Source organism: Hipposideros armiger, unplaced genomic scaffold, assembly GCF_001890085.2.
Source record: "Hipposideros armiger isolate ML-2016 unplaced genomic scaffold, ASM189008v1 scaffold_275, whole genome shotgun sequence".
Lineage (NCBI taxonomy): Eukaryota > Metazoa > Chordata > Mammalia > Chiroptera > Hipposideridae > Hipposideros > Hipposideros armiger.
Window position 1 is genome coordinate 276583 of NW_017731625.1, and position 11694 is coordinate 288276.

The 11694-nt window shown below is 58.4% G+C and overlaps 1 protein-coding gene across 2 annotated transcripts; it reads right to left on the bottom strand.

Moving 5' to 3' along the window:
- Positions 1 to 1478: 1478 nt before the first annotated feature.
- On the bottom strand, positions 1479 to 11688 carry RNF126 (ring finger protein 126). 2 transcript variants are annotated; one of them, XM_019657213.1, is made up of 9 exons: positions 11562 to 11688; positions 4649 to 4707; positions 4320 to 4380; positions 3840 to 4084; positions 3141 to 3209; positions 2999 to 3068; positions 2356 to 2449; positions 2032 to 2147; positions 1479 to 1947 (listed from the first exon to the last, which is right to left on the bottom strand). In XM_019657213.1, the coding sequence occupies exons 1-9, from the start codon at positions 11634 to 11636 to the stop codon at positions 1795 to 1797; spliced, it is 942 nt and encodes a 313-aa protein (XP_019512758.1). In that variant the 5' UTR covers positions 11637 to 11688; the 3' UTR covers positions 1479 to 1794. The 2 variants fall into 2 exon arrangements, with proteins under 2 accessions (XP_019512758.1, XP_019512757.1); XM_019657212.1 differs by having other exon boundaries at positions 4320 to 4383.
- Positions 11689 to 11694: the final 6 nt, after the last annotated feature.

An 11694-nucleotide genomic window follows, 5' to 3' on the forward strand; every position in this document is an offset into this window, starting at 1 on the left:
AAGTGGATAAAGTCAAGGTCCCTGAGATGGGGACAACCCTGGATTACAGGGAGGCCCAGTGTCATCACAGGGTCCTCATAAGAGGGAGGCAGGAGGCTCAGAGTCAGAGAGATGGAAGAGGCTGCACTGCTGGCTGTGACAATGGAGGAGGGGCCACGAGCCAGGGACACGGTGCCTCTAGAAGCTGGAAAATGCTGGAAACGGTTCTCCCTGGGACTCTGGACCAGCCCTGCCCACACCTGGGTTTACCCCCGAGAGGAGAGGCCTGTGTGGGACTCCTGACCCCAGTAGTCAGAGAATAAATGTGTATGCTTTAAGCGGTTTTTTGTTTTTGTTTTTTTTAGCTGAGCCATCCTGCCACCTGTTGGCAGCTCAGCGGCAGCTCAGCTCGGGCCAGGAATCAAACCGCTGTTGATCAGAGCTCACACTCTTGAGCGAGCTCTTAACCAACTGAGCCACTCAGCCAGCCCTTTAAGCCATAATTTTGGGGATGTCATAGCAGCCATAGAAAAACATCCATGTGGAATCTGAGATTGAGTAATGTCCTCAGAGCTCCTCAGTTCTGGGAAGGGGGACTACAGGCTGAGGGGCTTCATGTCAGCATCCTCCAAGGGCTGAGGGAGGGACATGAGGAGTGCCATGACTGAGGGAAGTTGCCCACTGCCCTCCCAGCACCCCAGAGCCCCCTAACCTGGGTCTCAGCTCTGCAGCCTTGGACCAGGCAGTTCTACTCTGGGCCTGCTTCCTATTTTATAAAATGGAGATGATGATGCCATTTACCCCAAGGGATTTTGTGGGGCTAACATGGGAGCCCCTCCCAAGCTGAGGTGGAACATTCTGCTTGGGGCCAGTGACACCCTAGCGGTGGGGTGAGGGCTCCCATCCCTCCAAGCCACTGACTTCCACTTAAAACACAGAAAACAAAGTTGGAGGCCACTTGTGAGGGCATGCAGAGTGGACGCTTACTGTGGTCAGGGCCAGTGGTTCCACCTAGGTGACCCTGTGTTCCAGAACAGCCCTCATGCATGGACACCGTAGGCTGTGTAGAGGGTCAGTGTGAGGCAGCTGGGGAGGCCCCGCCTGGCAGCGCAGCACAGTGGGGTTTCCCATGCAGGGTCATTCTGCACCTTGTTGGTGAAGGCTGCCAGCCACTCCCAGGGTTTCAGTCTGGGAAGGCAGTGTTGGCTGGTACCTGAGAGGCTCAACCCCAGAGGCAAAGAAGGAAAACACCAACCACCAGCTTCCTTTCTAAGTAGGTGTATTTTTAAATAACTTTCAAGATACACATATTTTTTCCTTTAAAAAAAGTCTCTGAGCAGTTTTGTCCTGTCTTGCTGGTCATCCTGGTGATCCCAAGCCCCCCACTCCCCCACCCTTTACCCCTCCGCACTCAGGGTGGCGATGGGTGGCCGAGCCAGCGGGGCCGAGACGCCAGCCGAGTGGCTCCACCCCATCTTTCCACAGACCATGCAGGGCCATTTATTTCAAAGCAGTAATAATTTAAAATTATAAAACCTTCCCACTGTTGAACATGTGGAGGGTGAGGTTGGACAAACAGGATGGGGAGGCCGGGGCGCCCGTGCCACTCCGCAGCATCCCTGGGGAGAGCCGGCCTCCTATGCAGCCTGGAGGCTGTGGGTCGTCCGAGCCTCTGCCCACAGCTGGGGCGCGGCCACACCAGAGTCCACGGTGAGGGGGAAGGGAAGCACCTCCTGGGCTCTGGGACATTGGTGTCCCCGTGCCTGCCAGGCCTGTGCTGGGCGGGTCCTGTGCTCGCTGGGGACTGCGGGGGACTCAGGAGTTGCTTGCTGGGTTCTCATTGCTGGGTGAGCTGGAGGAGGAGGAGGAGGAGGATGACGAGGAGAAGGTCACCCCGGTCAGGCCCGGGGGGTTGGTGGCTGTGTTCTGTCCTGTGAGGCTTTTTCGGCAGACGGGGCAGCTGTCATGCTGTGTGGAGACACAGGGGGAGAAGGGAGCAGTTCAGAAGCTGGTGGGGGTGGGGAGGCCCAGGGGCCATGGCCGCCTGCTCACCTGCTCCAGCCAGGGCACGATGCAGCCATCATGGAACAGGTGGTTGCACGGCAGCTGCCGCACGCGCTCGCCCAGTCCATAGTCGTCCTTGCACACGGGGCACTCCAGCCCGGAGCCTGTGGGGAGTGAGAGCCTGTGACACCCCCAACCAAAGGTGTCCTACTGCCATTGAGGAGTCTGCCTGTGCGGGGCCACCTTGGACCCAGGGGGACAGAGAGGCCACTGACAAAGCCTCCACTTCAAGTCGACCTTGGGTCCAACAGAAAAGTCCCAGGGAAAGTGTCATGAAAAGAAAAAAAAACTGGGCAACTGAGGGCCTCATACCTACGTGCTCCTCGGTGACAAGGACGGTGGGAAGGGCCTGGATTTTCTCTTTGTCTGCGGGTGGGGGGCCTGTGTTTTCAAACTGATTGAGGAGCTGAAAGACAAGAGACCAGAGGGCAGGAGCTCGGTCGGCGGGCGGGGCCCCTTGCCCCGCCTGGCTCTGAAATGCAAGGCTGGGTTACCTGCAAAAGCACCGAGGCTGAGTTTGTACTGTTCCCCTGACTCCCCATTTGGGGGGTCAGAGGGTCAGTCACCCCACGAGGCCCAGCCACAGGCTCTGCCCACTCGTCTACTTGTCTAGTCAGTGTCACCTTGAAGCCAGAGCAGGAGGGCGTTGCCCTGGGGACAGCAGAGCCCTCCCATAGGGCCAGGGATCCCACCCAGGGGCTCATGTGGTTCCGTAAGGCACCAGTGAGAATCAGAGGGCTGTACCACCACAGACAAAATACTCCAACGGGTCACTGGTGAATAGCACTGAAGGTGGCATCGTTCCTGCCTCACAAGGGGCACTGAGGTCACAGTGAACATCCATCCCCACAGGGGACAAATCCAGGACCTGCGGTGCCAGTGCCAGGATAAAGCGCTGGCTGGTGCACTCTGGCCTTGGGATGGGGTCACAGGGTGCCCTCCCCTGCTCCCGTACCTGCGTGATGATGGCGTCCAGCCCATTGGCCCCCCAGGCGTAGTCCATCGGGTTTGAGTGCAGGACACCCCTGGGCAGACACGTGTGGGGTTCAAGTGGCGGAGGGGCCGAGCAGGGCTGGGGGACCCGCCCCACTACTCACCAGGGGCCCAGGCCCAGGTTGGGGATGGTGGCTGGAGTGATGATGCCATTGACCAGCTGCTGGATGATCCTGGAACAGCAAGGCCATGCGGTCAGCACCCGCTTGGGGTCGGGGCCTCCCAGGATGACATAGGGGACGCGTGCCCAGCTTCCCAAGGCACAGCATTTAAAGGCTGTGCTTTCCACAAGCAGGACTCGTGGGTACATGGGCCCAGAGCAGCGCCTCTGTCCCAGGTTCCAAGCCAGATCCTCCAAGGCCTGGATAGCGCCCATGTGCATCACAACACCCCACCCCCACTTTACAACCAGGGATATGTCCTGGAGGTCATGAGAACCTGAGCTCAATGGGTGTCAGGTCCATCCCTGGTGTGAAGAGCCCAGCCCACCCCTTGGGGTAGGACGGAGTCTGGGGACCGCTACAGGTCAGGGATGCCAGAGACCACCCACTCACCACCACCCTGGGCCAAAGACCCCATAGTAAACCAGCTGTACCATGCCAATGAGACCCTGCTCAGGAAGATGGGGGACACTCAGTGGACACGAGGCTCCCAACCCTGTCCAGGTCCTTAAGCCACACTCCAGCCCCTCTGCACCCCATCCTCAGGATGGGCTCGGAGGGCTCTGCTTGATTAGGGGTGGGGCAGGCCGGAAGCCCCCGCCAGTGTCCCACCCATCCACCAGCCACCCCCAGCCTCCTCACCCTTCCAGCGTGGGGACACCTTCATGCCGGCCAGTGGCCCGCCGTGCAGTGAGGCGAGCTCGGGGCTGCCGGGCACCATACCGATGCCGGGACTGCTGTTCTCTCTCCCGCCGGCTCTCAGGGTCCCTGCTGTCATCTGCCGGCACCCCCGGGGGGAATGTGGGGATCTCAAAGCTGTCATCAATGATGCCAAAAGCAAACTGCCCATAGCCCTGTGGCAGTGTGAAGAGGTGCTGGTCCACGTTCTGTGGGGAAGAAGGGCCCCTTGTACGGGCATCCACATGGTCCCAGGCTCAGGACTCCCAGGGCACAGACGACAGCAGGGAAGTCTTGGCACACATGTGGGACCCAGAAGGGGAGTGCAGGAGGCTCCACGTTGGGAAGAGGACAGCCTACATGGTGTGGGGGCTGGGGGGGTATCTCCCACAGAGGGTGAGAGGCTGTGTCTGCTCCCTCGGCCATGTAAGCCAGCTGACTCACCTCGAATGGTTGCCTGCCCTGGTCTGGGGGCGCTGTGGAGGGGGCGGAACCGTTCTCTGTGCTTCTGGAAGGACACGGGCCAAGTTAGCAATGGGGTGCATGCTGGGGAAGAGGCAGGACTCCCCATCCCAACCCTCATGGCCTCATGGCTGTACTCTGCCCTCTGCAGGCCCTGCCCTTGCCCAAGTCAGAACAGTAGGCATCTACCTCTGGCTGCCCAGGACTCCATTACCCTGAGCCCTGCCTTGGCCACTGCATGTCCCCCCACCCCCCATCTCCTGCCAGCATGCACCCAGCCCAAGGCCTCTGTGACCCAGGGGCTGTGTTACCTGGTCTCTTCCGGAAGCTCTTCGATGAAACCAGACTCACATCTTGGGCAGATGTAATCCTGTGGACAAGAGAGCAGGTGAGCGTTATCTGGAGGTTCCGGCTTATGCCTTGGGCAGCAGAGCACAGAGTAAGGCCCAGGATGAGCATCACCTACAGAGACCCACCTGCAAAACCGCCCCAGTCCAGGGCTGGACCCAGCAGAGGCCCAGTTAGGTGACCCAGACAGGGCTCAGGTATGGACACCTGTCACCCACAGCTACAACCTATGTCTCGACCTGCTCTTCTGCAGGTGATCTCCCCACCTGCCCACATCCCAGAGTCCATCAGCCTGCGCCTACCACGGTGACAGTCAGAGTTTCAGGGTCTCCACACAGCACATCAGCTGATAAAGGCTCTGACAAGGCCTGTAGCAAACAGGCCAGCTGATGTGAGTCCAGCAAGCTGTTTCCAACTTACGGGAACACAAGAACGTCCTGTGGGTTACCTCCCCCCCCTCCACAAACACACACATATAGGAGACATGGCCTTGGGCAGGCACCTGACCCTATACTCGTGGAGGGCTGCACAAGTGACTGTCTGTGGCACTCCAGGGCTGTCTGGGCCTCAGAGCAGGCCAAGAAGGCAGCCACTGAAGGCAGGAAGCGCCACCTGGGCAGAGGGACCGGCCTGTGGAGAACCCACAGCAGCATTTCTGGAATATTCTAGCAGCCCTGGCACATGGCCTGTGACCGCAGGCTGGCAGTGTGACCCCATCCACATTGGCCATGCCCCCAGCCAGGGGGCAGAGATGGTGATGTCCTGAGGGAGTGGAGGACCCACCCCGGGCACAGCACAGCCAGGTGTGTGAGCACGGAGACCACGCTGATGTCCCTGAAACAAGTCCAGCCCACACTGTACTCGTTGGGCACATCAGCACGTGTGCAAGTCAGAACTCACATAAATAAGAGACAAGACATATGTACAAGGCCTGCTTCTGCCCAATGTGGCATTTCAAAGGCACCGCCCGCGAGCTGCGTGGAAGAAGGTGGGGCTGTTTGCAGTCCCAGGTGCGTGCCACCCTCTGCAGGAGCCACAGGAGGCCGGGCACCTCCATCTGGACAGCGGGTGCCGCACAACGCACACCGGGTGCCTCTTACCTGCCCCGCTGCCAAAAGCAAAGCTCCTGGAGTCGAGTGGGAAGCGCAGGCGGGAGCTGCACAGGTCAAGGTGCCTGGCGTCCGGAATACATTCAGAACTCTTACAATTCAACAACAAAAAGACAACCCAGTTAAAAAATGGCCAAAGGATCAGAAATAGGCATTTCTTCGAAGATACAAAAATGGCAGGAAGCCCGTGAAATGATGCTTGACACCACCAAGCAACAGGGAACTGCAGGTCACAACCAGTGACACACATTGCACACCTACAGGGCAGCGACACTCAAACAGACGACAGTGACAAATGCTGGTGAGGATGCGCAGGAATCGGAACCTTCAACACACATGGAAACATGCAGCAGGCATCTCTCCCTAATAGTCAGCAGTTCCTCCCAAGGTCACTGTCACCACATGACCCTGCAGTAGTGCACTGTAGGTGTCCACGGAGAGAAATAAAAACATGTCCACACAGAAACCTGTACACGCGCATCCACTGCGGCTCACTTCACAATGGCCACAAGGTAGACAAAACTCATGTGTCCATCCACATAAGCGTGGCCCATCCACACACTGGAGTGTCACTCAGCTGTGAAAAGGAGTGAGGCGCTGACACTCACCACAGGTGCTCAGTGAGAGAAGCCAGACACACAAGACCATACGGTGTATGATTTCATTTATGTGAAATGTCCAGAACAGGCACATTCACAGACAGGAGGGAGGTTAGTGGTTGTCGGGCTGAGGAGGGGATAGGGGGTGACTGCTGATAGGGACAGGGTTTCTTTTGGGTGATGGAATGTTCTGGAATTGGATTGAGAGGATGGGTACAGAACACACTGAAATCGTATCTCAATAAATTGTTGGGTATTGAACACAATGAAGTTGTATCTCAATAAATCGTTACAAGGGACAGCCGAGTGGCTCAGTTGATTAAGAGTTGGCTTAGGAGTGCGAGCTCTGAGCCGTAGGGCTGCAGGTTCGGTTCCCACATGGGCCAGTGACACTGCACCATCTACAGCTAAGATTGTGAACAACAGCTCAATCTGGAGCTGGGCTGCTGTGAGTGGCTGGTGATAGCATAGGCTGCAGCCCCTGCTGCAGTGGGGCTGCCGTAAAGCTACCGAGAGCGGCCGTCCAATGACCAGCGACCGACTGCCTCAGCTGGAAAGAGCGCAGTGATCATAATACCAACATGGGCTAGTGAAGCGGCGTCCTCCACTAGACTGAAGAACAAAAGGACAGCAACTTGTCTGTTCCCCTTCCCCTGATTCCCCAATAAAATCTTTAATAGATAGATAGATAGATACAAGAAACGGTGAGGACAGCAGTCCTCTGACCTCCTGAGAAGGGGCATGGGGGGGGAGGGGGAAGGTCAGCTCCATCGCAGTGCGTGACCATGACAGTCATGGAGGTGTAGTACTCCCGGAGGTTGGTGAGGTGTCACTCAGGATCTCCCCCTATCGCCCCACCAGCCCTCGGCCTGTTTACCTCAAGGCTTCCCAGGAGCCAGGCGACTTTGTGAAGAGGCCCAGGGTCCCCAGCCTCATGGGGCCCCTGGGGGAGGGTGACGGCCAGTTAGGGTTCCAGGAATACATGGCGAGGCCAGACAAGCCTGGTCTGCTCAGGAAACTCTGAGCTCAGGTTCAGGGGAAGACCCGACTGTCACCCGCCCTGCAGATGTGCCACATGGCCTCAGCCTGATTGTCAGTTTGCCCTGCTGGAAAATGGGCAACCCATCTCCCACTGTTAAGGCTCCTGGGTGCTCACTGCTCTCAGACCACACAGTCTGTCCCATTGTCCTTGACCTCCACTGAACCCAACCACTCTGTACATGTCACCGCACCACCATCTCAGCACAGGGCACAATCAGCGCACCGTCAGCTCCAGAACAAGCCGGCCCAGCCACTACCACAGCTCTACCCAGTCCAGGCCACCTCCACCTGGCCCTCTCCCCAGCAGCCTCACGCTGGTCCCGCCCATCCAGGGCCTGTACATTGTCTCCTCTGCCAGAGCACTCTTACCCAGATATCTACCTGGCTGACCCCCTTGCGAAAGCTGGGTCTCTGCTCAAATGTCACCTACCGGCTGCAAACCTCGGTCTCCCCACCTGCAAACTAAGGATGGCCTCAACCCCAGGGCTCTGCAATCCACAGCCGCCAGGGACCCGAGGGCTGTGGCCTGACAGAGGGGCATGGGAAGGCCCTGCCTCTGAGCTCTGTCCCTGAGAGACCCCCACCAAGTCCAGAGCCACCCTTCTGAGCCCCAGACTTGAGGCGTGGCTCCAGCCTCTGCTTGCAGGCGGGGGAAACAGGCCAGAATTGGGACTGTCTTGATGCTCTCCCTCTCCGAGGGCACACCCCAGAGGTTTCTATTAAATCAGAGTGGCCAAAGGTAGAAAATCGCATCCCAGCAAGGGATACCGCAGGATAGAGTGTCCCTCCCAGAGGGCAGAACCTGTCTCCAGGACAGGGCCCAGGTGGTTACAGCTCCTCTCCCACCTAGGGGGAAGAGCCCACTCACTGGGCCCTAACTTGTAAGCACTTATGCCTTGCTGGTGACTTGTCGTGAATTAGTTGCCTCTCCCCTCAGAGGAGGGATGGGAGGTAAGGTGCCCACCCTTGCATCACCACCACAGCCACAGCAGCAGCCAGAGACCAAGGAAGACATACAGATGCTAAATTCACTGAGCACCCACTCCATGCACTGAACCCAGGACACGCCCGGAAGGTACTATTCGAAGATACTATTCGGCCCCTCCTTGGTGACAGAGAGGACCTGGACGTTTTCACACAGGATGGGCACCACTTTTATCCAAGAGCTCCTTCACATCACACAGACAAAGAGCCCACACCAGGGGCATATGGTGAAGTTGGAGAAACTGAGTTGGAGATGGCTGACCCCACTGGATCACAGCTCTAGTGACATTGGCCTCCATGGCCTAGGGCCCTCAGGGCCCCTCCAGGAGAGGCAGAGCTCCAGGCGCAGTGCAGATCCAGGGAGGGCTGGCAGAGAACTGTATCAGGGTATTTGGACTCAGACACAAACACAGATGGAACCTAGGGTAGCACTGGTTGCTCCCTCTGCCCCACAGAGCCCTCCTCAGATGTCACTGGCCAGAAACACCTGCCCAGAACCAATGGGAAAGCCGACCCCACCCTGACTGTTCCCTACACCCCACAGTCACGTCCCATCTGTCCCCCAAAGCGTCCATGACCCTATGCACACTGCTGGATGCTGGGGTGTAGAGCCCTGCCAGTACCTGATATCATCTCAGGCACGCTGCGCACCAGCCATGTGCCCATCCCACACATGCTTCAACCCAGCCTGCTTCTGACACCGTTGATAGGAACCAAGATTCCGATTGACACACCTTGTCCCACCAACATGATAGGCGTGTGGGAACCTGCAGATGGAACTTGACCTCTAGATGAACCCCGAGGATGTCAGGCACAGCAGGTCCACATCAGGCCCACATCCAGGCTCCTGCCACCACACACCTCGACCATGTCCCCAGAACTCCCGTTTCCTGGGAAGGATCAAGTCTGAGCCTGTGCACCAGCCTCAAGGTCTCCATGCCAGCCAACCTGTCTGGTGCCTGCTCCCACATGCCGTACCCTGGCTATGCCGCGTGCCTTTCCCTGTGCATTCCGGGAGTCAGGTTCTGGGCTTCTCTGTACACACATATTCCTACTGGACTTCATCAAACCCATCTGACAGGTGGTGAGGCTGAGGTCCAGAGAGGTTGAGCAGCTCGCCCCAAGCCACAGAGCTAAGAAGCCTCAGCCTGACCTGCCAGCCAAGCCAGCTAGAGGAGCATCTGTGAGTCCAAGGTCCTGAGCAGGTGTTACAATGAGAGCCAGTTTCTGTCACAACAGTACTAGCAGCTGCAAAAAAGCCAGCGAGTGTCTCACAAAGTGGGACTAGTTTCCCACAAACACAAGTCCCAGTTTCAGGGGTGACTGCTGGCTGGATCCTTCACTGTCACCAGGTTAAGAGCCAACTTTCCCTCCCCCAGAACAGCAGGTGTGCCCCTTACTGATAATCGTCACCCTGTCTGCTGAGCCTCCTTGAACCCCACTCCAAATCCACAAGCAGGCATTCTCCCACCCACCCCGACACCCACTCCCCACTCTGATTTGCTCTTCCAATTTTAATCAACATTCTTGACTAAATATTTGACAATCACGTATTCAAGGTTGGCTCCCTGACCAGCCTATAAAATCTGAGAGCAAAGACCATGGCTACCTTGTCCCTACTGGATTCTGTGACTAGGAAGGTCCTCATCAGACCAGAGACAGTTGGAAGAGGTCAGGGTCCTCCTGGTCCAAGCCACATGGCCAGGGCCCAGGCCCTGTGCTGGCCCCAGGAAGGGAGGCCCAGAACACCTAGCTGTGCAGACTTCCCAGCCCTGTCACAGCCACAGCCCCCAGGCTTCCGCATGGTTCTAGACAGGCTGCTTTGGGAGCCTGAGACCTGGGGCTCACACCAGCTATGAAGTGCTGTATGCAACTAATCTAGGCTGGTGGGCTGTCAGGCGACAGCCCCTTCCTGCCATAGTCGAGAAAAAAAGGCTCAGAGATGGGGTATACAGGAAGCCAAAGAGGCAGAAGACTTCTGGGAGGCTGGAGTGGGGCAAGTCCCAGCTCCCCAAGTCTGTGCTCACACACCTCAGAGGTTTGTTTTTTTTTCCCTTCCCCTGGGGAGGGGGAAAAGCCCCTTGCTACCCCTCCTCTTCTCCTGGGCCTAAGCACCACTTTCCAAACCCTGCCTCTAGTTCCCTTTCTTCTCTGCGGCTGGGATAATGCTGACAGACTCCTTCTCCTGGCTCCTCCTGGCCCCCTCCCAGCAGCAATCGCTCCCAGGGAACCCCACAGATGGAAAGACAGGACTAAGAGTCTGGCTCTGAAATCAAAACAGTCACCCACCAGCCAGGTGACTGTGTGGAGATAAAGGACAAGGAGTGCACCCTGTTGGTGCTCAGTAAATCCTGCTGATGCTCAATAAATCCTCATCACCTCCAGATCTCACACCTCCCTCTTCCTGCTCTGGGTAAGCTGGACCAGTGGCCGATGTCGGGACGTGGCCGGCCTGAGTGGATGTGGGCCTGTTTTTCCATCTGTAAACTGGGAGAGAGTCGGACTACACCACTGCTTTCCCTGTCAGCCTGGGAATAGGGGAACATCGGCCCCATCCTAGACCAACTGATTCAGAAACCCTGGGATGAGGGGCCTGGAAAACTTGAACAAGCAGCCCTCTCCGCACCACATGGCGCTATCAGACCATCTTGGGAGATATTGGCCTAAATGAGCAGGAGACAACACCGGGCCGTAGGCTGAGCTCAAGCCCCAGGGAAACGCCAGAACACAGGCTCTGGGCAGCTGTCACACCCAGACAGGGCCTCAGCCGCCTAGTCCCCACGACGGATCGCAGACGGGGAGCTTCCATGGGGCGGCCCGCAGCAAAGCCCCGCGACCCCGACCACGCGCTCCGGGAACGGTCCCTGGACACTGCTCCTCCGGCGCCCCGCTTCCTCCTGGGAGGTGCGCCGGAGCAGATCACGAGGCTTCTGCGGGCCTCAGTTTCCACACCGGTGACCCAAGGGCTTCACGGGGTAGGAGGTCGCGGATCCGGGGTCACCGGCTCCGCTGCGCCACGGTGGACAGGCCCCCTTCGGGGTCCTCCGCTAAGCCCCGGGCCGACGCCACCGAGCCTCAGTTTCCCCATCTGTGCCAGCTCGCCTCAGGCCGAAGAGGGCCCGCAGCCCCTACCCAGAGCTCACCGGCAGGCGCGGCACAATCTCGACCGAGCAGCAGTGGCAGAAGTACCGTCCGGGCTGCGGCGATGCCTCAGCCATGGCCGCCGCCACCTCCTCCGCGCCGCCCGCCCCCCGCGCGCGCGCGCGCGCGCGCGCG